Source organism: Podarcis pityusensis (assembly GCF_964106645.2).
Source record: "Podarcis pityusensis genome assembly, chromosome: 5".
NCBI lineage: Eukaryota > Metazoa > Chordata > Lepidosauria > Squamata > Lacertidae > Podarcis > Podarcis pityusensis.
The window spans coordinates 77,743,426-77,769,278 of NC_138032.1; the positions used below are offsets into that span (position 1 = coordinate 77,743,426).

Consider the following 25,853-nt stretch of genomic DNA (forward strand, 5'->3'; position numbering starts at 1 on the left):
CCCCGATAGAGCTCAGGATGAGGTAGTGGTGGGGGAAGGCAGGAACCCCCGGACCTTCGAGGCCCAGGACCCAGTGTACGCAAAGAATTTTGGGGCAGGCCCAGCATGGGTACCCGCCACAATCACCAGGGTCACTGGCCCCGTGTCGTACGAGGTGCTAACGGATGGGGGGCAATGCTGGCGCCGCCACTGCGACCAGATACGGCGACGATTCCCGGGAGAAAACCAGGAGGAGGACAGGTCAGAGGAGTCCCAAGGGAACAGCGGGGCAGTGAGGCCCATAGAGCAGGAGGGGCCAGCAGGAGAGGCAGAATCAGTAAATACAGAGAGGACCCGTGAGGCCGAAAGGACACCGGAACCAGAACCACGACTGAGCGAGCCGGTTGCACCAGACCAAACAGCCGCATCACAGCCAGCATCCTTGGAACACGAGCCAGAACCCGGAGCCCGGACCAGGGAACACCCCAGGCCACAACGCACACGTAGGCCGCCGGCATACCTTGAGGACTATGAATGCGACCTCCCGGGCAGGACTGGAACTTAGAGGGGAGGGGTGTTATGTACTGAGTTGAATAGGATCCAAACTGTAGCAGTCTGATTGGTCCTAGAACAATAGGATCCAAAAGGCAGCAGTCTGATTGGTCCTAGAACAATAGGATTCAGAATGCAGCAGTCTGATTGGTCCTAGAACAATGCAGCAGTATGATTGGTTGGCAGGAACCACCCAATCCTGCTCCAGATAGAAGTGAATCCACAACCTGATTGGCTTACAGTAGAATTCCAGAATTAGCCAATCATGTGCAGCCCATTGTGTAAATAATGTATATAAAGCAGATACTGTGAGGGGACATTATTCATTCCTCCTCACCACTATGAGCTGAATAAAGAGCATGAAATCACTTTGCGACTCTGAGTATATTTCAGAAAGCGACTGGCTTCATCCTGGAAACTCACTTTCTCCCCTTTGTCTAAATATCCAAAGACTGTATTGGCCAGTGTTTTTGTTAAGTTTCTAGAAAACTGATGTAGAGCTGTATAGTTAGATCCAACTGTACACATGCTTTGGGGAGTTAGAGGGGAGCCCTTTTCATGTTCACTCTTTTTCTAAAATGTTGTCTTTCCAGTGTAGCTATCTTGTTGCATTTCTTCTATTCCAGTGCATTTGTTCCTGGATTGATGGCTAGTGCTGTATTCAGTTCTGACATATTTGTGAAAGAAATATGTAGTGTAATGCTCATGCTGAATCTGTTACACTTCAGAATCTGTCAGTTTTAAACATATTACTGTAACCAAGTGACTTAATAAAAGCTGCACAGTGCTCTTAACACAGGTGACTGTTTCTGAGACTAGCATGACTAAATATGCAACTTGGGCATAGCTATGGCTAGAACATTTTGATGCAATAAAGAACAAAAAATGCTTCCAAGCAAAAAAAGAAAAAAAAGAAAGAAAGAAAGAAAGAAAGAAAGAAAGAAAGAAAGAAAGAAAGAAACCACAGAATTTGACCTGTTGGAATAATGTGTCCACAAACTTAGTTTGGATCCAGACGAAGTCAATTCGGCTTATGTTCCGTTGAGTTAACGAACTGAAGAAGAGAAGAGTTTGGATTTGATATCCCGCTTTATCACTACCCGAAGGAGTCTCAAAGCGGCTAACATTCTCCTTTCCCTTCCTCCCCCACAACAAACACTCTGTGAGGTGAGTGGGGCTGAGAGACTTCAAAGAAGTGTGACTGGCCCAAGGTCACCCAGCAGCTGCATGTGGAGGAGCGGAGACGTGAGCCTGGTTCCCCAGATTACGAGACTATCGCTCTTAACCACTACACCACACTGGAACTGGCCTAAGTTCTGCAAAAAGATTCCTTTAGGAACAAAAGAAGCTTCTGTAGGGCTCTCCATCCAGCTCATTTGGTTGATAATGCCAAGGTTGTAGGTTCAATCCCAATATGGGATTGAACCAATGAATCAATCAATTCTATGATTCTATGAAATCATGGGTCCATCTAGCCCAGGGTTTCAGCCAGGGGATATTCCCAGTCCTGACTGGAGAGGGTGAAGATTGAACCTGCAAAACAGAACCCCTCCACTGAGCCACAGCCTTTCTGACAGACCTTTAGAAGTGGGCCTCTCACCACAGTTCTCCTTCCAGGACTTCTGCTTTCAAATTCCTTAAGGTCACTAGAGAAGGAGAGAGTTCCATCATTGTAAAAGATGCCATTGTCCATTAATATATTACCCTGCTCAGCCTGTTCATATGAGAGAGGGGAATATCGCTCATACGGCATGAGAGTCGTCTCTGTGTGTGTGTCATTTTTCATTTAGACTCCTGTTGAGATGCAGCAAAAGATTGAATTCATAGCTATCCGGGAAGTCAAACTCCTATTATGTGTTTATTGCGCAAGTGATTTATAGGTCATTATTCTTCATGATACTGCGGCATATTCTCTATTCCTTAGCGGGCCTCTCTGCTAACACTTCCAGTTTTGTCCAGTTCTGAGAAGCCACATTTTCAAGGACCCAATTATTTATTCTGCACCTAAGGAAGCCTAATAATAAAAAAGAGATTACCGTACTTTTCCATCTCAAGAAAATGGTGGGAGATGGCACATAGTTTTTGAGCTTTTTTAGGGGAGGATTGCCAGAGTTTTTGAGCTTTTTTTAGGGTGGGTTGCCAAAAATCGCTCACCCACACGTGTCCAAAAATCCGACTCTCATCTGTACCCAATCGCCCGCCCAATTGCCGCAGCGTCAGCCAATCAACACCAGCCATTGATGCAGCAACCAATAACACGCCCAATAGCCACTGACAGCCACGGCAGCAACCAATCAAACGTCCACCCTAAGCACTATCCACTTTTTAGCATATTTTTAAAAGAAAAAAACCTAGTCTTATACTTGGAAAAGTACGGTAGTTATTGTTATACCTCCTGTTGTTCAATTTTATTTCATGCAGAAGCCCTAATGAACAGAGAGCTTGAGAAGCACCCCTGCTTCAGTGGCAGTGGGTCTCCTCTGGCTTACCTTGTGGCAGCACCAAACTGGGTCCAGGAGCCACCCTTTAAATTTCCCACAATGACTCCTATGAAGCATCACTCTGGAACATTATGGGAAATTTAAATGGCAGCTCCTGTACCCAGTCACTTTTTCAAAAGGGAGGCAGAGGGCAGGCATTTGTGGTCTGCACCACTGGGACTCTGGCAATTGCTTGAGAGAGGGTGTTCCTTTTCAGGCAGAATGCTTGAGGAATTTCAAGGTGGCCCAAAAGAAAGCTTCTTAGAGTTCTTCTGCACACAGAGTGAATTTCACCTGAATGGAAACTTGAAGTGTTTTCCAAGCAGTGCTGGTTCCATGTGCCAGTGGGTCCTTGTCTTCTTCTTCATTGGCGATCACGCGTTTCCAAGTAAGATAGTCTTGCATGAACACGGTCTTAACAGTGAGTCTGTAAGTGACTGTGGAGGCCAATTCTGGATCCACACGTCCTTCCACAGTGGGGGCATAGGTTTCTGGGCAGGAGTTGATCACGGTGAAGGTTTGCCAAGCATGCCTTCCTCTTAGCATGTTTCTCCCTTTTGTCCTGAGTTCGTGCTTCTTCAAAGTCCAAGACACCTTTGGTCAAGGCTGCTCTCCAGTTGGAGCGCTCGTAGGCCAGTGTTTCCCAGTTATCAGTGCTTATACTACCTTTTTTTAGATTTGCCTTGGGAGTGGGCCCTTGATCAAGATACTCACAGTGGGGCCTTCTCCTCCTTCACACAGTTGCTGCTACCTTCTTGCTTGGCTCTCCCTCTCCCAGTTGGATCATCTTCTGGAGATACAACCAGATGTGCTCAGGTTTCTGCTCCTCTTGTTGCTTGCTTCCTCACTCAGAGCATGCACCAACAGCAGCAACTACAGCGAGTGATTGACAGCAGTACCACTGCTAAAGGGTGGGCACCAGCTGGGTAGCATCAAACCACTTGTGCGCATTAAACCACAGTTTATTGCAAACTAAGGTTAAACATTGTGCATGAACCAGGGGTCTCTCTCTCTCTCTCTCTCTCTCTCTCTCTCTCTCTCTCACACACACACACACACACTCACACACACACACACACCCCTCTGGGCTAGAGGAGGAGTCTGGACGAGTTATCTCCTCCAACCATTTTAGCTTCCTCTTGGACCATTTTGGCTCCCATATCAATACGTCACTGAAACACCAGAGCTATCCACAGTCTTTTGTTGGGTCTAAGGGCTTGGATCTAGAACAGGCTTCTTCAAGCTCAGCCCTCCAGATGTTTTGAGACTACAATTCCCATCATCCCTTACCACTGGTCCTGCTAGCTAGGGATCAGGGGAGTTGTAGGCCAAAAACATCTGGAGGGCCAAGTCTGAGGAAGCCTGATCTAGAAGGAATACAAAATTTTCCCCATCTAAAGCTGACCTCCTTAGCCAACACATGCATGCAATTGCTGTTTAGTTATTTATTTCAATCAACATCCCTCCCTTCCTCCCCCAAAAGAGCCCAGCTGAAGATCTTGTCTGCTTGTTCCCATCCCCTTTGTCTTCATCCCTGACGTCCATTATGCTGATTCAAGTGTGCTAATTTTGCACAAATGGGGCGCACAAACACAATCAGCTGAGTGGTGCCCTGCTTCCCTTGCCTTTGTCCATGCTAGCTCCAGCTCCAGACCATCACATATTGGGGCGAAGATCCAAAGGGAGACTGTTATGCATGTTGGGCTGAATGCACTTCTCCCTGCAACGAGGGTTCCTGATTGTTGGGAAGATTCTATGTGCATCCAGCAAATGCATGAAAAGGCCCCCTCCTACGACTCCAGACTTATCTGTCCAATGCGCAAAAGCCGAGGATGTGGGGGAAGAGGCTAGAGGGGCAAGGGGACATGTCAGTTGCTAAGAGCAGCATTCAGTTTCTGAATTGAGAAGTGGGCCAGGCCTGCCTGGACACCTTGCTCTGTGATCTGGAAATCCTCATTCGCCCCTGATCCGAAGGGTGTGATGGGCTGATAGCAGGCTATGAGCCTTCCAGTAGAGCCTTCCCAAGCTTTGGGCACTATGATAAGATTCTGCAGCTAAAAGCCCTGGTCATCCCTGGCTCAGATACAACCCTGTTTGAAAGATGAGACAGATTGCTTGCTTGCTGTGAATCCAGGCACTCTCTGCATCTCCTATTTGCTACACATACTAAGCCCCTCAAGATCTTTGCTTTTTTTAAAAAAAAAAGTCTAGTTCCCGGGAGCATGGCTGCAGAAATAAATAAATAAATAAATAAATAAATAAATAAATAAGCCCCCCTCTCCAGCTGAAAAGCATCTACAGAGTGTCCTTGAGTGAGCACTGCAGCAGATCTTTAAAGGCGATGATCTGGATGCTTTCCAAAAAGTCTCTCACTTACCTCGGCATCCTTCTTTCCCCCCACCCCCAACACCACTCTAAAACCTTACCAGGCAAATCCATATCATTAATATTTCAGCACCAGCCACTTCGCAGGCATTGGCTACGCTGCAACGTACCTCATCAATAAGAGCTGGCAAGGACGATACAGTCCACCAGGCGCTGCTTTTCGTCTAGCAGAGGGATAAGAGCAGGAGGAGGCTCTAGCTAGAGAAAGTGAGCAGGAGAGTGGCACTGCAGAGAGCCGGCAGAGTACCACTCCATCTCCCAAAGCTTTTCTACAGGGAACCTCTCGGCAGGTACCGCAAGAGCAGCCCAGCATGGATGTCTTTAAGAAAGGGTTTTCCATTGCAAAAGAGGGTGTGGTGGCGGCCGCAGAAAAGACCAAGCAGGGAGTGACCGAAGCTGCAGAGAAGACCAAAGAAGGGGTGATGTATGTAGGTAAGAGTCTCTTCCTATTACTAAGAGATCTCTGCCTATTAGGAGTGGCTGTTGCTGCAATGCAACGGGGGGTGGGGGGAGAGAAATCCACATTTGCTGGGTGACCTTGGGGAATGACGCTACCTTTTCCATACCCCAGGGGCAGGTAGTCATATTTTCAAAGAGGGTAAAGTGAAGGTGTCCCATAATATGTCCCTTGATGAACTAGTTTTGGAAATATAAAGCACATGGCATGGTGAGAGTGATGCCAACCTCCCCTGGACCTGTGCTTTTAGCAAGGGTTTGAAATGCACTGATGTAAAGGCTGCGGTTTTCTGTATGCACTTCTTTTGGAGTACATCCAGGGAGCAGGACTTATTTCTGGGTACCTCTGCAAAGGATGGAGGGGCAGGCAAGCAAAGCTCTGCTCCAGGAGAAAGCTTCACCTAGGAGCAGTGGTAGGAAAAAGGGTGGCTAACCAGAGGGAGATCATTTATGATTCAGCATTTAAGTCATTATAGGTCATCCCTTTCATGATGCACCGATCTTCCCAAAGATTTGCAAGGGGTATGAATGAATGAATTTATTATTTTGGTCACAGACTGGTTCCAGCCCACATACAGTACCAAGGAAGTCATAAAAACACGATAGGGATACACTTGAATTTGCAATTAGGAAGATTTGCAAGGGGGTCAAGTGGCTGCCAGGGTGGGTGGTGGGTGCTTTGTATATATATATATATATTTAAGTGCTTTTCAGCCTTGCCTTGGTTTTTGCATTTAGTTGTGCATCATTTTCCCAGCAAAAGGAGCTGCTCTGATGCATTTAATTGGCTGACAACAAAGTAGTAGCTTGTGTTATCAATTAAGGGCTGCAGAAGTTCTTGCTCCTTCTAGAAACTCAGTGGAATTTGGCTTCAATTTGCCCTGCAAGGAAGATAGCCAAGTTGCCCTTGAAGCCAGGCACACAGTGGAGAAGCATTTATGAACATGGCCATGGTCTGAGACTAGATGAGGGATTTGTTTTCCTTTTTTGTAGCCTTTTTTTAAAGGCTGCAACCTCATCACTGTAGAAGTAAGCCACGTTGACTTCAATGGAATTGACTTCTGACTAGACATGCATGAGTTTGCACTGTAAGTTCCGTCAATGTTTCCCATTCCATAGGGAGACTGCTGTTTTTACGATGCTCCCCAGAAGGGTGCAAGCTGCTATTCTCTATAATAGAAACATTCACCCTCCAAAAGCCATGAGCATGTCTGAAAGCACATAGAAACTGCGACAAACCGGTGTTCTGAAACTCAGCTGGAACCACTTGTAATCCTGTTAGTAGCAGATTTGCCAGGGTCTCCAATGGCCAGAGTTGGAAAGGTAGTAAATAACTTATCAGAGCTGGCTCCTTCCATTTCAAAGCAAAAATAGAAAATAAGTTCACTCAGCTCAAAAGCAAAATGTTAAGGCTGCAACATCCTCCTTAAAGACTTCACAGAACACTTTGAAAAATGACATGAAAGGTTCCTTCCTACCCTTCTCTCAAATTCTCAGTGCTGCTGGTGATTTTACTCTAGTACTGTAGTCCTCAATCACTTCAGTCACATGCTCCCGAGATCCACTTTTTAATATTTGAGGCATCTCCATTCTTCTTCCTTGGGTGTCCACAGGATTTTTTTCCAACGGGAGAGGGAAAAATTTGAACACCAAAAGAGGGAGCAAGCTAGTTTCTCACACACAAAACAAGAGGAATAGTATGCGTGCATTTTGCTTTGTATCTCAGGATGTACAAATGCTGGTTTAAATGAAAGCTGTCAGTCTAGATATTATGGTTCAACTCCCCTCTGTGGACACCTAGGCATCCATCTTCCTTTCTCTGTTGTGGTCCCCTCTCTCGTCTCCCCTCTTCATCCTCTTAGAGCGGAAGTGCCCATTCATCACCTTGGCAAACACATTTGCTTTGTTACAGTCACGTGGAATGGGAGGGAGATGGTCACATTGTAGCATAGCTGTCAACCTACAGATTTGAAAATAAGGGACCAGCAGCCTTGAAAATAAGGGACCAGCAGCCAAAATAAGGGACGTGCAGCCTCACCTGTTCCAGGCACTCCAGTCTTCCTGTCCTCCTGCAGTCTGGTCAAACTCATGCTGGTAGCTTCGAGAACACTGTCCAACCAACTTTGTAACCAGAGGTTCAACTGAATAGAATCTGAATCACATGCACCACAAGGCCTATGCAGCCTCAACTTAAGATGGCTCCCTGGCCTAGCTTTGCACTGCAAAGTTTGCAGCAGCACATGCAACAAAATGGCGTCCAGCATTCAAAAAACCCCTCAGCTTGCATTAACTAGCCACACACAAGGCATGCAAGCTCCACCCCCAGTTGTTCTTAGACTTCTTATTGGGTGAGCAACACAGCCAAGCAACACAGTTGGAGCCTCCCTCCTCCCTGGCCGGCAGGGAGGGAGGGAGAGTAGCTGCTTCCTTTGAAATTTAAGGGACATCATTTAAGGGACATTTAAGGGACATCTATCAATAAGGGACAGCAGCGGGACATGGCGCTGGAATGAGGGACTGTCCCTTCAAATAAGGGACACTTGACAGCTATGCATTGTAGGTCAAGAAACAACTGAAAACCAGTGCCCAGGAGAAGCCGCTCCGTTCAGCTCTGCAGATTCAGGCTGAAAATTTCATGAGGACGGAAAAGGCTTGCATTCACAGCTTTGCTTCTGAAGTTTGCCTTCTCTGCCCTTCAGATCTGCAATGATCTGACGTGGTCTTTAGAGATAGAGCTCTGCCACCAGTTCTGAAAGCTGCTCCTGAGTGATGCATTGTTGCGGGTCGAAATGGTCCGTTTAAATACTAAGAACAATAATTCGTAACTGAAGCTTTTCAGTACTAAAAAGTGCCAGAGAGGGGCTATTGGAGGAGAAAGACTGAAGAGCTGTGAGAGATGTTGAAGCTGCATCAGGAAGCTTAAAACAAGATTGTCAGCGGTAGATTGTCAAGTATTTTCCAGCCCTCTTGGGCACAGTAGGCTGCCTTTTCTGATTACAGGCGCTCTATATCCTCCCTGCTCAGCCATGGTAATTGCATCCTTCTGAGCAAAAGCATCAGACTTGATCAGTGGTGGTGCATCCTTACTGTGGTTTGGTTTCAATAAGGGCTGGCCCAGGACATTTTGCATCCTAAGATGGAGCAGCAAACCCACACCACACCCACAGACCCACACCCACACACCCCATCAAGATGCATAGTATTCTTCAAAACCAGCCAAGTTATTTTGGCACCTGAGGCAGAAAACCCCACAAGCACCTCCCCCTGGGAAGAAAAGTACAATAACAATGAACAGAATCGCTTAACAATGCGTTGCTCTTTCATGACACCCGTAATCTGCTGCCAGAGGCAGCTGACTCACTCTGTGTAATGGTAGGGCGGCCTAGACGCATGTGTTAGGATTCCGATTCTGCAATAGCAGCTGTCCTATCAGAACTGCAGTGGTCACCACACTGTTGTCTGCATCGCCTTTCTTGTTAGCTATGTGTCTGGGAGGGGTAACCCAAAAGCATGGCCTTTTCTCAAACCTACAATAATATTTTTATTATTTATAACCCACCCATCCAGCCACTCTGGGCGGCTTCAAACACATATAAAAACATAATAAAACGTCAAACATTTAAAAAACTTCCTAATACAGGGCTGCCTTCAGATTCTGGCAAAAAAGTTTCCTGCATATTTCACAACTTTATACAAGGGGATTTTTAACAGGGGCAGCTCTCCTCAGCTTTGCATGACCTAACAAATTTCCTGCTTCTGAACAACTTTTGAAGGTGCACGAAGGAACTCTGCCTGCTTCTGGATCTAGCTGACTTCCCAGCATGACAAAGATTCATCTGCCTATCCAATGGTTTTTTTTAATGACCATGACAAAGCCCTGCATTTAGGCCAGGGGCATCTTTTAAGGAAAGCAGTACAAGCCTCCTGCTGTGTGTCAGGCTATATATCACTAGCTGTAGGGTTAAGAACATAAGAAGAGCTGGCTGGATCAGGCCAATGGCCCATCTAGTCCAGCATCCTGTTCTCACAGTGGCGCACCAGAGGCCTGTGGGAAACCAGCAAGCAAGACCTGCGCACAAGAGCCCTCTCCTCACTTGTGATTCCCAGCATCTGGCATTTGAGAGCAACCTGCCTCCGACAATGGAGGTGGACAGTTCAGGGATTCCAGCCACAGACTTTTAAATCTCCCACTAAAGGAGGAAATAAGGCTTCTACTGCCTGGCTCCCCTCATTTGCTGTTATGAGCATGGCGTGGCTGCAAATACAAAAACATAATAAAACATCAAACATTAAAAACAAAGTAAATGGGAGAAATTGTACTAGTGGCTCCTGTGAACCAAAAAAACAGGCCCATGTAGTAGCCAAAGGGCGCAAATCCTTTTGCATTTAAAAAAAAAGGGTGACTTTAGCCTGTGCAGATAACATTTAACAGCTGCAAAACTAGTGCTTTTAAAATACACTGCTTCTTTCTGATTTAATCTTAACTAGCTAAGTCTGACCTTGGAAGTTGCCACATCTATGAAAATTTTAGCACAACATACTTCCATTGAGACACTGAAGAATTGCAGACTGGGAGTGGGGTTTGCATCCTAACCTGGAGAAGCTCTTTGATCCAATGTGAGGGAAAAGTCCCTCTTTCCCTTGGGATCTTAGCAAACCAGTCCCTTGCCTGGAGATATTCTTGGCCTTGGCATCAAATCATGCCGTTTATTAGCAGCCAGTTTTTTGCTGCACTGAAAGGGATTTCTGGCATATCCCTCAAGATCCCTATTGACTAAGCACAAGTAGCGATACTGATGAGTCACTGCAGAGATGGAGAAGAGCAGTGGCTGGTCTTGCAAAGGCTGCTGCTGCTGCTGCTGCAGGAGGACACAGCATCTCTCTGCCTAACTTGCATACTCCGCCCCTAGGGCACACACTCAAAGCTGAGTTGTTTTTGCTTCACATGGTTAACACAAATCTGACTGCACTGCAGCTTGAGTTGCGGTGCTGTTTATGAGGCCTTGGCCTTTTTCGTTCTGCCAAGTGGTAAGTGGCTCACCTGATAGGCTCTGCAAGCTGTTAGAGCATGAGACCAGAGCCTCCCCAGAGTGTCCCTATTTTCCAGGGACAGTCCTGGGTTTACAGAAGCCATTCCAGTTTCCGATTTGATCCCAGAATGCCCCGCTTCTTCCTAGGATATCCCTATTTTCAAAATGTTGGAGGGTATGGTAGGACGTCCCTATTTTCATTGGAGAAATGTTGGAGAGTATGGACTTATCCGACCCTCGAGCCATCTGAAGGCAGCCCTGTATAGGGATTTTTTAAATGTTTAATGTTAATAAAATAAGAGTAAGAATAATAATAATAGAAGAAGAAGAAGAAGAAGAAGAAGAAGAAGCAGCAGCAGCAGCAGCTGTCCCTATTTTCATCAGGGAAATGTTGAAGAGTATGTGAGGCTCTTAATCCCAGGGTCGTGGGTTTGAGCCCTACATTGGGCAAAAGATTCCTGCATTGCAGGGGGTTGGACTAGATGACCCTCATGGTCCCTTCCAACTCTACAACTTTATGATTATAATATCCAATAGGAGCAATTCAGATAATGTAGCCAAGATATCTCCCCTCAGTGGCAGCATATACTTGCTGTTGTCATGCTCTGTTCCTTAACCACCAGAGACCAGTCAGCCAAATGATGTTCCTAGCTGGTGAGCAGAAATGGGGAGTTTAAAGCATGGAGTAAGAGATGCCTCTCCTGTGGACCATTAAGGCTCTTGAGACCCCATTATCCTGCCCCTTGTCTCCACCCATGCTATATTTTAGGACATCTCCATTGCAGAGCAAGGGACTCACAGAGACCAAAACTCATCATAACAAAAATATGAAGATGGAAGAGCAAAGTTTTATGGACAGATTGCACAATGGGAAGAGCTGGGAGCTGAATTTCTGGCCTGGGGCAAATTTGAAGAGAAGGCAGGGCATACAGCCTGTATCTCTGGAAAAGGAGAGCTAGCAAGGACTAAGAAATTCCAGACTGAGAAATAAGGTAATACAGTGAAGATGAGAGCAGAAATGCTACAACAGGGTAAAGTTATGTGGGAACAGCCTTCATTCTCCCTCATCAATAGACCCTGGTGTTGACCCATTCTGAGGATCTCTTTGAGGGCTGGCTCCAGGTTTGATCTCTACCAAGTACCATTCTGTGAGGGAGCCTTCCAGTCACTAAGATCCTGTGCGCTTATCCATTTATGTAACTGCAATGGGCATCAGGTGGCTTGGGCCTACTATTAAAATTTCCCACAATGCCCCAGATCAGCGCTATACCAGCAGCATTATGGGAAATCAAAATGGCTGTCAGCTGCCTAAGGTTTCCGGGCCTAGCACACAAAAAATTGCTCCACTCTCTGTGTGTGATGTTTTGCACACACACCCCTCAAGTTCATTTATGAAAAAAAGAAAGAAAAGAGAGCATGCTTTCCGACAGCCAGCTGTGGCGGGGAATGGGTTGACTTTGTAACCTTATACACCCAAGCTGCAGGCAAAAGTTTAAGCTGCTGGAACAACACCCATTTTGTCTTTGGTTGGCAACAGCTGTACTTTGTTGGCAAAGCTTTGCGCTGGCAGGTCGGGTTTCATGCCATGCATAAGGCGAGCGTGAAGCCTGACTCACTGGGTGTGGTCCTTAAAGAACACAGAGCAGACCAGACAAGCTCAGAATAGCAACACCAGAGCTGCCTTCTCCTGGCTTTTGCAGGGACTTTCAACTCGGTAACTGTGTGAGACTCCTCACTCACTGCTGTTGCTAGTCCCTCCCGGATAATCTGAAGGAGATGGTGCCAGTAAGGTCATGTAGTAGTAGTAGTAGTAGTAATTTATTTATATCCCCCCCCCCCCATCTGGCTGGGCTTTCCCAGCCACTCTGGGCGGCTTCCCAAAAAATATTAAAATACTGTAATACATCAAACATGTACATAATACCGTTTCCTCTGGCTCTGGTGCATTGTTTCAAAATGCAAGACGCATGGGGCAACGCATTGCTTGGAGGCCGGATCCACGGCCCCTGCGGTTGCCTGACCTTGCCTCACGGATGGACCAGCCCTGCTGGACCCTTTAAAAGGCTAGGCACAGCGCTCATTTGGCCGTGGCATTCATCAAGGGTTTAAATTCCTATGGATGGCAGTGGATCGAGGCTGCGGCGTTCATGTGTGGCTGTGCTAACCTTTCGATGCTCTTTAAAACCTTCAAAGAGAATCAAATGATGTACACAGATTCACAATGCCGTTTTCAGTCAACTCACCAGACAGGCTAGGGCTTGTTATGCTCCTTTGTTATTCCTACAGGCTTAGTTTCCCTTCCAGGCTTACAAAAAAAAAAGCACAGGGGGTGGGGTGAGTGATCTGCTTCTCCTTGAGGGCTGAGCTAGCTTTATCCACGCACCACCCCTTCCCACTTTATTTATTTGTCATTTCCATTTCTAGCCTGCCCTTCATTAAATTAACAGTCCCAGAATTAGGTTGAAACGTGGAGGAGAAATCACGGGTGCAGCTTTGTTGTCAACTCAGGGGCACAGTGTGGGGAGGGCTGCTAGGGCAATTGCCCTGGGCGCATTTTTCGGGGGGGGTGCCACTGCTTCCGCTGCCCTCCCTGAGCCAGCCTTTCGCTGCTTTGCGAAGCTGGGATCTGATTAGATCTCAGTTTTGCAAAGTACCTCAGGGAGGGCGGCCTGAGAAGGATGCAATAGCCACATGCCCTTTGACCCTGGCCGCACAAGGTGGCGAGGCTGGGATCAAGAGGTACGTGGCTATTGTGCCCTTCTCCATGCCACCCTCCTCAGATCCGAGCTTCACAAAGCCACTCAGGGAGGCTGGCATGAGCGTGCAACAGCTGTCCAGAGGCATTGACGGCTGGGCAGGCATTGTGGGCTTCCTCCGTTCCTCACCTCACTTCTGGCACGCATGCGCAAAGACACATACCCGTCCTGGGCACAAGGAGAAAAAAATTGCCTGGCCAGCTGCGGTCAACTGGCAGCAAATTCAAATCCCCAGCACTACCTCTTTTTGAAAAACAACAACAGTATACCTTAAGTTTGAGCTCATCTATAGCTAACCAATGTTTGAAGGGCTACCTCTGCATTTAAATGTGTGGTTGCGGTGGGAGGAAATCACACTACGCTTGTGTTAACACAACCAACCAAATCAGTCATGGAAGATTTCATACCACTCTGTGGATAGTATTCATACTCCCCTCCATTATTATTATTATTATTTTAAAAACTAACACTATACCACTTTCATACAGTCCAAAGGCTCCTTTTATTTAATACATGGATAAACTTGAAAGTCCACGCTTTCAGTTACGCCACACAGACACACAGCAACCCTCTCCCACAAATACCTATTTTCAAGTTTTACTGGCCTCTACCTATCAAATGAAGGGATATTTGGAATTCTGGCGAACAGGTCACTTGAAAATCTTAAAACATAATTATAAAACAACAACAAAGATTTGAGGATCAGTTTCAAATGAGCTGTTTGAGGCACACTCCCAGTAGTTGTTTGTTTGCTAAAAAAACAAAAACAAAACCTTGTTCATGCTACATCAGACCTAGTTTGTTGCAATACATGCTGATATGCAACATGATATGCAGAATTCTTTGATAGCAACTGATCTGTGATTGTAATCATTATCAAGATTGATTGATTGATTGATTGATTGAATCCCCTGGTGTGAACTAGAGGTGGGTGAATCTGTCCATTTCAGTTTCTCTCCTTTTCTCATTTTTCCATTCTTAAGTTCAGTTCTCCACATTTCTGTGATTTTTTTTAAAAAGCCCTCACGAAAATTCACCAGTATTTGAATGTGAATTTCCCCTAATATGCTGTTTTGCCTAATAGACACATTTTAACAAAGCAATTTCCCTAAATTAGTGTGTTTTTGTATCTTATCTTCACTAACATAGATGCATTTTTATGGACGCTTTTACCTCAGCTTGTGGATGTATGTCAACATTATTTGGCTTATGTGCACTGCAACATTCAGAATAGCTGTGCATTTTGATGGATAGCTGTGTTTCAGTTCTTGTATTATTTCAGAAGGTGCAAAGTAAGTTTGCCCCAAAATGCAAACTGAACGAAGCTTCTCCACTTTCCCTAGTATGGATGCAGCCTTAGCTGATTTAGGAGGTACCAACCTCTCATGCAAAAAATACCCGAAGTCAAATCCAAAGAACAAAATGTCCAGCTTAGGGGAAGAGGTGGGTGGAGGTGGCTTTGTTGTGCAAGTGGGCCAAATCCATTTTAGTTGTGCAACCGCAATTTTCTGGTATGCGATCAAATCCTCCCTGCAAAATAGCAACTGTCTAGAACCCCCCCCCCAAAAAAAACCCTTTCTCCTCTCTATTCCCACCTCCCCACACGGGAAAAAAAGATGCCCTCTAAAAGGCTTTTGTGTTGTACATTTGTATGGGCTCTCACCATGCCACTTATCTGAAGTGCCTTATTGTCTTGGATTCAGGAATCTCTGATCCTTTTGTGTGGGGATGAATGATTCATCTGCACTTTGCCTAAGTATGCCTTTGCTGTACATACTGTCATGCTACCGTGAATGTCAATTGAAGGCGCTCCCCCCCCCCCCCGTTTGCTTTTTTACAAAAAGAAAAGCACAAGGATCAATGAAAACAAGCCTGAAAATACCTTTTCCTCCATTTTACAGGGACCAAAACCAAAGAGGGCGTAGTGCAGAGTGTCACTTCAGGTAAGATCATTGCAAATTCCCACGTTATGTATTGAATTAGCAGGTTCCATTTTATGCCTTCGGTTCACTTCCATGAGTGGCGTTTTTTTCTTATACCTGTGACTACACTTACACTCTTTGACTACACTTGTTCCCAACAGAATGGCTCAATTGGTTAGAGCGTAGTGCTGGCAACGGCAAGGTTGCAGGTTCGATCCCCATAAGGGTCAGCTGCATATTCCTGCATTGCAGCGGTTGGACTAGATGATCCTCAGGGTCCCTTCCAACTCTATGATTCTATGAGATTCTGTGAGAGCTGACAGAAAACATTGCCACTTTCAGAGCAAGCAAGACTTTGGCAAGACTTTTACCAAAAGTTTATAATTAGGTCCCCCTCCCCCCCCAAAAGAGAATGGTTTGCACTGTAGCTCATCAGATCTGCCTATTTCTATTTTATGTTTAGTTGCTGAGAAGACCAAAGAACAAGCCAACCTGGTGGGGGAATCTGTAGTGGCCAGTGTCAACACTGTGGCAAAGCAGACCGTAGAAGGAGCAGAGACCATTGTCACCACCACTGGGGTTGTACAAAAGGTAGGCCAGAACATAAGCATCACAAACACATGTTCCCCAAACTGGACTTGCCAGGTAAAGCCCATGGTGGGGTATTTGTAGCGGAAAGTAAGCAGGCTGGATGGATTAATAACTCCTCACCCCTGACAACCTCACCTCTCATCCTTCAGTCATCTGAGAAATAAACCTGGTGAACTCCAGATACTTCACACAACATCTACCATTGTTCCTGACCACTGGTCAGTCTGGGTGGAGCTGATGGGAGTTGTAGTCAAAAACCAGATTGAAGAAGGTTGGTATAGATGGTTAGCACTCAGAAATGTTCTTGGGCTGTGTACACTATAGCTTTAAAGCACATTCTTCCTCTCAAGGAATTCTGGGCACTGTAGTTTATCCTTCACAGTTACAATTCCTGGCAACCCTTAACAAACTACAGTACCCAGAATTCTTTGAGGGAGAAAAAGTCCTTCAGGTGTGCTTTGAAGGTTTAGTGTGTAAGCAGCTTTAGATGACATGGGGGAAAAGAGCAGGTCTTCTCAGTCCCAGGATGGCTATATGCATCTTCTTGGGGGGGGGGGCAGGATAGCACCATCATTGTCCAGAGTTCTTACACACTCCTCTTACAGAGTCTTCATTTTCTGCCTAGCATCTTGACAAACAGAGAAGATGTTTGTGCTTCAGGGAAACCACAAAGCTTTTTCTTTCCTGCCCTGGCATGTGTGAATTTCAGTGCCAAACAACCTCCATTTAACCGTTCTCGTCTCAGAACGGGGATCAACTTTTCCATTCAGATGATGCGGCACAAAGCTTGCTTGCTGCAATGCAGGCACCGACCACTCGTTCACCAGCCAATGCTTGCTCAATTTGTAAGTGAGCCGCGGACGCTGGACCAATTAGGCAGACAGCAGATGCTTGGCCTTGTTTTGCTGCATCGCCTCAGTTCCATTACAGTTTTATTAAGGCTCAAGCCAAAGACCAGAATACGTCAAAAAATAAGTGATAAAATCACAACACACACGGCAATAACACATATATATCCTAAAATACAATTTGAGAACAATTGATTCAGTAGATTCTCTGTGACATAGCCCTGAAACAAAACTCTCTGGAGTTTTTCCTCGCAGAGCATAGAAAGCTATGGATCGCATTTAAAAGTCACATGGTGCAGGCAGTGGCAGACATAGAGCAAAGACAACTATCTTATTGTCTGTGTAAAGATAGCAACATCAGAGGCAAAGGAACATATTCTCACCATCTTCAGAAATGCCACTCTTCAGTGGATTAAAAATGTGTGTGTGTTGTGGCTGCCCCCATCCTCTGCCACTTCTGGAAGTTCCACTCTGGGCATAAGCTCAGGTAAATAGTGTGTGTGGCCAATTTTTGAGACACAAGTTTTCCACCCAACCAGATTTACACAAAACAGTGGGTTAATATTTAAAAATTACACATGTGGCCTCGCCAAGTCTCAGAAAACTGAGGTCCATCGTGGGCATGCATTCAGGTATCCTTTTTAGCTGTAGATGTGGCCAATTTTGTATTTTATTTTTGAGATACAACTGAAGTGCTGGCTGCCACTTGGATGAGGACAACATGAAAAGCATGCCCACACAGGATGCAGCAAATCCACTTTCGGCAGCCACACTTCTACAGACCTAAGCTTTTGGTATGTGCCTGAATCCCTCTCGCAAAATAGTGACAGTCTGCAGGAAGCCAGTGCGAAATATTGGGAGGGCATGTGAAGATAAAGGAATGATGGAAAGGCTCCTGTTTGATACAACCATAAGCGCTGCCCTGTCATGTTCGGAGTTTGTGCTTCTAACTGGGGAAAACTTGTGAAGTTATAAGAGAAGAGAGGAGAGAGAGGAATTAAATTAAATATATATTATGCAAGCTGACACTCCTTCATCCTGGAAATGTGTCGGACGCTACTGTTCCAGTTCAGAGAAAGAGAAAATCTCAAGAGGCTTGTTCCTGCCTGGTTAAAAATAGATTGGTGAGTCAGAGAAGTAAAATCATGGTGTGCGGAATGCGGCCTGAGAAACAAACAGAAGAAGATTCTCAAGCACGTCACTCATCATTAGATACGAGCTGAGCATGCTGGGCAATCACAGGCATCTGATTAATTAGTTATATGTTAATTTGATTTTTAAGCCGTTCTCCATGAACCCTGTTCCCAAGGGTGGTTTACCATACCAAAGGTTGATGAACTGAAACCACAAAATGCCCCAACTTGTGTAAAACGTATTTGAAAAAAATCAAGAACCGTACATGGACATCGGCTAATTTCACTAGCCTTATTGAATCAAAGGCCTGGATGGAGGAGAGAGGTTCAAAAGCCTGATGGAAATCGTGTCAGCCGCACATCCAAAGAAGGGGGTTCCATAGAAGAGGGGCCACTACAGAGGAGGCTCTAACTTGTGTCATTGCATTATGGGTTTCACCCAGTAACGGGACATTTTAAACACACACTTGTCCTGTTCCCATATAAAGAAGGGTGGGTGGGTGGGTGGGTGGATGTGTGACAGAGAGAAGAGAGAGAGAGAGAGAGAGAGAGAGAGAGAGAGAGAGAGAGAGATTTCCCCAAAAGGAGCATGTAAGAGAAGAGTGTAAAACCTTTCCTTACCTTGCTGTGCTCCATGGATTTAAGCAATTCCCTCTCTTCCCAGCTCACTAGTACTATCTGGGGAAAACAGCTTAAAAGCACATTAAGGAGACATAGGATGGGTTTTGCTCCTCTTCTTCCACCAGTACATGCTCCTTCTTTTCAAATGCATTTCAAACCCCCTTGGCTTTACAGAGGAATGAATGCTTAAAATACGCAGTTGTCCAACGTACCCAGCTTAGCCCTGTCAGAGAGTGACATTTCTTACTGATCCTCAGCCTCAGTGTCCTCAGTCTAGTCCTCACCAGCCTTCAAATTTGTGTTCAGATTCAAATTTGAAATTCCAAATGAGGCAATTTATCAGTGTGCATGTTTCATTTCTGAACCTGAATATTTCAGGTTCTATCTATCTATTTATCTATCTATCTAGTTCTTTACTTGAATACATATTATCACCACCACAAACCATACATTTCAAAAATTCAACAGTAAACATACAAGGTCCAGTTAGAGGGAAATTATGTATGCAGTACACAATTGTAGGCAACCGCCAGAAAAAGCACAGAATGGGATACTGGGACTCGGCTTCTTGATAAACCCCCATTTTAATTTTGAAAGCTAAAGTTCCATTGCAGGAATGGGAAAGCTGTGGCCCTCCAGACGGAACGCCATTTGCCATGAGCCCCAGCCAGCATGACCAGTGGACAAGGTTGATGGGAATTGTAGGCCAGCGACATTTGGAGGGCCACAAATTCCCCATCCCTGATTCATAGGCTTCGTAGTATTTGAGCAGTCAATCAATATACTGCCCTTCACCCAAACATCACGGGGGGGGGGGGGGGGTTACAACATAAAGGAAAAAAATGCTAATAATAATAATAATAATAATAATAATAATAATAATAATAATAAACGCCACACACCCCACACACATTTAAAAGGCCATAGAATTGACCAGAATGTGTGGCACGTCTCAGGAGCCAAAGAGGAATGTCAGTGCAATTGCGAGTGGTTCCATTGACCCTCCTTGTGGTGTGTTAGTCTGCCTGTGTCTCAGATCTACCTATGTATATATAGAGATATAGAGATATAGGAGCTGCAACAGAACAGGACGAGGAGGAAGTGCTAGGAAGGAGCAGCAGGGGAGGAAGGAGGAAGCAGGCACAATAGCCAAGCTTCCCCCTGGTGGCTCAGCGACTGGCGATGACCTACTCTCAAAACAATAAATATACTGACCTACTGGCTTGAGGAAGGGGAAAACACCATGGGGACAGCGACCATTATTTATAGGGGCTGTGAGAACTAGATGGAACTAATCTAGGATTGTAACATAGGCTCTAACAGTTTCTGTTTGGCAAATATCCGTTCCCCTGCCCCTAACACCCCACTCGAGCGCCATCAGAAACCTTCTAGAACAGTCCAAACCCCTGTAGTTATTATGTCATCTCTCTGACCAAGCTGAACAGAGCATCTGTTCTTGCTAGACACCAAAGTGCCCCTTCGCCGGAGGTAAAACAATGAATATGCATCCAACCAGGAAGAGGAAATGGGTATGTGAGCCCAGCCAGCCAGGTCTGCTGCTGCCTGGGGGTCTGGTCATGGGGAGCTGGTTCAATGCCTTCCATTGCCAGCCTGATTTTCCTTTGAGGTTGCCAACTCCCCCCTGCTCCCCCCCCCCCGCCACCGCCATAATGGACTGGCTTGCTCTTGAACACTGAACAGCTTGGCATTCAGAAATCAGCAGGTGACACTGTGGGGAGGTAAACAGTTTGCCTGGCTGATGTCTGCACAGCAAGATGGTGGAAGCTGGTTGGAAAGCTGCCAGATTTCATTTTTGTCGCAAGAACGTTGCATAACCTTGAAAGGGATTCAGCAATAACCCTGCTAAGGAGAGGCAGTGAGGCCAAGTGGGCAGAGATCTTTTGAGATCTGGATCCAGAGAAGTCTCACTTCAGCCTTTTCCCCCTGATGATAAAAAAACAAACAACTCTGCAATAGTTCCTCAGTATGCTTCTGCAGTATGTTCCTATTTTCTAGGGATAGTCTCGGGTTTACAGAAGCCGTCCCGGTTTCTGATTTGATCCCAGAAGGTTCTGCTTTTCCTTAGGACGTCCTTATTTTCACCGGATAAATGTTGGAGGGTATAGAGTTATGTGACCCACCAAGCCAATGAAATAAGTAACTATACAACCTTTAGAAGACATCTGAAGGCAGCCCTGTATAGGGAAGGTTTTTTTTTTAATGTTTAATGTTTTATTGTGTTTTTATATATATTGGAAGCTGCCCAGAGTGGCTGGGGCAGCCCAGTCAGATGGATGAGGTATAAATTATCATTATTATGGATTATTATGTCCCTATTTTCACCGGAGAAATGTTGGAGGGTCTGCTCTTGCCCTCCTAATGCTCTGCCTTGTGGTTTACGTCCCACAGGAGGACTTAGAGCACCCAGTGGAATTTGAAGAGCCACCTGCTGCCACTGCTGAAGATGACGCCCCAGTGGAAGCCACAGAAATCAGTGCAGAGGTAAAGCACAGTCACAGCCCAGCTAACCCCAGAATCCTTGGCTGGTCTGGGGTTTTTCTCGCCATCTATTGCTCTTTCCTTACTTTCTCTGTGCTGAGCTGGTTTCCATTTCTTTTCTGCATACAGGTGATTTCAGATCTTTTCTCTGCTGATCATAATGCCAAAAATACTCCCCTTTTGTTTGTCTTTCCAGCTACAAGCCCATTCCTGGCCTGTCTGGCTGGAAGCAGATAGTTGTCATCAAAATAAAATAAAATAAAAATAATACCCTGCCCTATAGTTGGAAGTGGGTCAGATTTTCTCCCCATTGCATACATGCACATTTACTTTGTCCCAGGCTGTGAAAACATACCCCCCCCCCCAATCCTGGGAACTGTAGTTTACTTCTCATACTGCAACCATTCCCAGCATTCTTATCAAACTACAGTTCCCAGGATCCTTTGCGGGAAACTCACGTGCTTTGAATGTATGGTGTGTATGCAGCCCCAGTGCTGCATCTCGGCAAATGGGTTTTACAGATTTCTCAAATGATGCAAAACCCTAACTTTTCTATCAAATTTAAAAGTAGAACAGTGTACGTAGCACAAACTGCCTGCAGCTTGGGGTGGGGTCAAAAAAGAACGACTATCTGTTTCCAGTCTTTGCTTACTAACCTCAAACTACTTACTGGGATGATTCTAGAATGAGTAGTTTGTAGCTTAAGAGCTGACTTTGATGGAGCATTTTTCTGGACCAAGTGACCCCTTGATAATGCACTGGGCGTATTTGTTTGTGCATATATTAAATCTTAGCATATATCAACTTTTTTCACTATTTCATTTTTTTAAACCATTTTTTTAAATTAAGTTTCAAATGCAACTTTTTTTCAAACAACACACACACACAATATAAATCATTCATCCATGGGCAGGTAAGAAATTCTAGCTATAATTCATAACTCCATTCGAATCCTATATGAATATACCAAATCTATCACTTTAACCAAAAAGGGTGTTAGAAGGAAGGAAGGAAGGAAGGAAAATTTATAATTCAGGTTCATTATAGCCTATAAAACTAACTGAGTCACATTCTGGTGGACCTAAGTTCCAGGACAACAAAACCTAGAAGGTTAACCAGAGGGAAAATGGCTAGCTCATAGGATCCCTAGTACAAGCCAATAACGTTAGCTGATGCAAAGCTCAGAAGGTACCTTCAGCGCATTTTGGGGAATGGTACATCTCAGGAAAAGTTAGTGTGGTGTTCTTCGGATTTGTTGGACTCCATTTCCCATCCGTCCCGGTCATCATGGCTGATGGCCAGAGACGATGGGAGTTGGAGTCCAACAATATCTGAACTGCCAGCTTTCCCCCTTCCATGATTGAATAAAGCAAATGAACTCAGGTATCTGGGGTGCTTACTGCACCTTGTCCCCATTGTTTTGCCACACCATTTCTTGATCAGGTAGTGCCGCCAGTGTGGTGTAGTGGTTAAGAGTGATAGACACGTAATCTGGTGAACCGGGTTCGCTTCCCCGCTCCTCCACATGCAGCTGCTGGGTGACCTTGGGCTAGTCACACTTCTCTGAAGTCTCTCAGCCTCACTCACCTCACAGAGTGTTTGTTGTGGGGGAGGAAGGGAAAAGGAGGTTGTTAGCCGCTTTGAGACTCCTTAGGGTAGTGATAAAGCGGGGTATCAAATCCAAACTCCTCTTCTTCTTCTTCTTCTTCTTCTTCTTCTTCTTCTTCTCCTGTGCCACCAATTAAGGTGGGTTTTTGGGTGTGTCTCTGTGTGTGCCCTTCTTCCCAAGAGCTTGCTTAGTGATAGCACACCAAGTCATCATGTTAGTCCTCAGCTGGGGACCCCACCGATGGTGCCATGGTGTCCTTCCAGGTTGGAGAGACAGATGAAGGTGATTTCCATTTGACACCCCAACCCAATAGGAAGGAGGACAGTGGAGAATCCCATAAATACAAAAAGGAAAGAAGAGATATAAACCAGGAATGTGTGTAGGTGCCTTGTCTGCCAGCCAATCATCAGAGGAGATTCCAGCAACTGCCCTCCGCTCACTGCTATAGTTCAGAGCAAGTGAGTAGCAGAGCATGAGACAACCAGCTGCTGCAGAGCAGAGACTAGTTGCTGATGGTGGTGCAGAGCCAGTCTACATGTACAGAACCCTCAAACGGAGTTAATTTGCAACTTGAATTGTTTACAAGGGAATTGCATCCTCTGAACGGTTGCTGAATGGCTCTGTGATTCTTCACTGATCATTCATTTAGAAACACATTCTGCCTAAGCAGGAGCCTCCAAATTCAACGCCAGATTTCCAGAGAAAGAAAGTTATACGACGCTGTGGAACAGGCTTACTCTGACCCACCCACTGTTGGCCCCGACTCCCGCTGACGCATCCCGTGAGTCAGGGCAGGCCTAAGACATTCTGCTGCCTGAGGCAAAGGACAACATGCCCTTCCCCCGACCCCACCCCACCCATTCCATTTACAAAAACCTGACAGGAATGGCATTTGCAGCATCCTTCAATACTGGCAATAGAAAACATGGTTGGTAATACACCACCCTGTGCAAGGCCAACATTTGACTTCCTCCCCCAGCTCTCTTGGCTCTGGCTTAAGTCAGGCTTGAGAAGGAAGTGTGAGGCTCTGACAGGGTCCTAGAGGCCTCCTTCATCCTTCTCCAAGTCTGGTAAGTGCTTGCCCGGCTTTGGGAAGGAGGCAGGAGGATTCTAGGACCCTGTCGGAGCTCTCACAACTCCTTCCTGCAGCCAGGCAAGTACAGTGGTACCTCAGGTTAAGTACTTAATTCGTTCCAGAGGTCCGGACTTAACCTGAAACTGTTCTTAACCTGAAGCATCACTTTAGCTAATGGGGCCTCCTGCTGCCGCCACGCCGCCGGAGCACGATTTCTGTTCTCATCCTGAAGCAAAGTTCTTAACCTGAAGCACTATTTCTGGGGTAGCGGAGTCTGTAACCTGAAGCGTATGTAACCTGAGGTACCACTGTACTTTACCAGACTTTGAGAAGGTGCCCTCCTCGGCTGTGCAGCCATACTGCTCACACTGCCCTAAATCCACCTCTGTAAGATAGAATGCTCTAGCACAGGGGTCAGCAAGGTTTACCTCGCCTGGGCCGGTTAACTCCAGCGGAGATTACTCCGTGGGCCAGATTGCACACGCGTCTGTGCAGACGCAATTTCCGGCTGCGCAGAAGCGAGTCACCACACCATGCTGCGCACTGGGACTAGCCAAGCGGGTGGCTCGGTTCGGGGGTGGCTCGGGGGCTGGTTAAACGACCCCCGTGGGCCACTTGTGGCCCAAGGGCCTTAGGTTCCCAACCCCTGCTCTAGCACACCTGGGGGCAGCAAGCTAGTGTAAGGGGTACAGGACAAGCTGTGTGAAGCACCCAGCCCTGTCCTCATACAAGGCGGATTGCCTAGGAGTTCAGGAGGAACAGCATCTGTTGTCTGAGTCAATTGCTCACTCTGCCCAATGGAAGAGCCAAGCTACCCTAGAGAGGAAATGTATCTAGGATGTCAGCATTCAGCAAATTTCAGGCCCACACGGTAACATATAAATATACATACACACACCCCCCTCCAGATTTCTCAGGGTCATTCCACATTTTCATTTTTCTGCATAACAAATATATTCTTTCTCATTGATGCAAAGGGTGAAATATCTCTTTTCTGACACTGGCACCTTTGCTGAGGAGGGTGTCTACTCAGCACACTTTATTGTTTGTTTATTCCTATGGTGCCACCAAAATAACCACTTACATGCCTGATCATAAATATCAACATGTATGTTGCCTGGCAGAGTGGGGAACCCCTCCTACGGTCTACTTACTCATTACATTTGATGACAGCTCATTCAGAGGCATGTTTACTGCTCCTTTTCAAAACTTTCTGCATGTGTATAGAGATCTTGCTTTCCCCTCTGGCTTCGGAATTGACTTGGATTTTGGTGGGGGGCAAATTAACCTGTTTTCTTGTTTTTCTTCTTCCCAGGGCGAAAATGAAGGAAATTAACCCTCCTAGTGTGAAAAGTGGGAATCCCAGGAGTAAATGCAGAAATGTTAGCTGCCACCAGAGCAGGGAAATCACTCATCCCCTAGGCTAACTTCATTCAGCACTACAGTCTTTCACTTGCCTCATACCGACATATCATAGATGTCTAGCAGACTCTTGACCATCTGTTTTAGGGAAACTGTGTGCGGCAGAGCTCTGTCTGTCCCCGTCTCCCCCACCTCCTTTGTGGCTTCCTTCCTTCCCCATCTTCAAAGCCTTCTGAGTGTGTGGTTTGGTAGCCGTGATATAGCACAGTCGTGGTTGAAATTGCTGGTTAATGTCTTCTGCCCATTAGCATCAGCACTTGAGATCCCTAAAAATGGTGGACTTTTTTTTTTTTTAAGAAAAAAAGAGAGACAAAATAAAACAACTTGTTTCAACTAAGTCTTTGTTTGCGCCTTCTCAGTTTTTTCATCATTCTGACTGTGAGTCTTGTTGGTTATAGTAGTTTTGCCTTTGTAAGAGGCATACCACACCAGCATTAAAAAATTAGAGGGGGGAAATGAGTGAGTGGTTGGTTTATATTATCAGCTGATCAAAGA

General features: G+C 45.8%; 1 protein-coding gene across 1 annotated transcript; it reads left to right on the forward strand.

Annotated features, from left to right (window-relative positions):
* Positions 1-5,471: 5,471 nt before the first annotated feature.
* Positions 5,472-25,648, forward strand: SNCG (synuclein gamma). The gene is made up of 5 exons (XM_081005120.1): positions 5,472-5,828; positions 15,540-15,581; positions 16,024-16,151; positions 21,163-21,255; positions 25,252-25,648. The coding sequence occupies exons 1-5, from the start codon at positions 5,708-5,710 to the stop codon at positions 25,270-25,272; spliced, it is 405 nt and encodes a 134-aa protein (XP_080861246.1). The 5' UTR covers positions 5,472-5,707; the 3' UTR covers positions 25,273-25,648.
* Positions 25,649-25,853: the final 205 nt, after the last annotated feature.

Bases quoted from the DNA above. Each gene is read 5' to 3' on its own strand.
- SNCG (XM_081005120.1), top strand. From the start codon at position 5,708: ATGGATGTCTTTAAGAAAGGGTTTTCCATTGCAAAAGAGGGTGTGGTG. The intron at 5,829-15,539 runs GTAAGAGTCTCT...TCCATTTTACAG, and splicing joins AGAAGGGGTGATGTATGTAG to GGACCAAAACCAAAGAGGGC. The intron at 15,582-16,023 runs GTAAGATCATTG...TTTTATGTTTAG, and splicing joins AGTGCAGAGTGTCACTTCAG to TTGCTGAGAAGACCAAAGAA.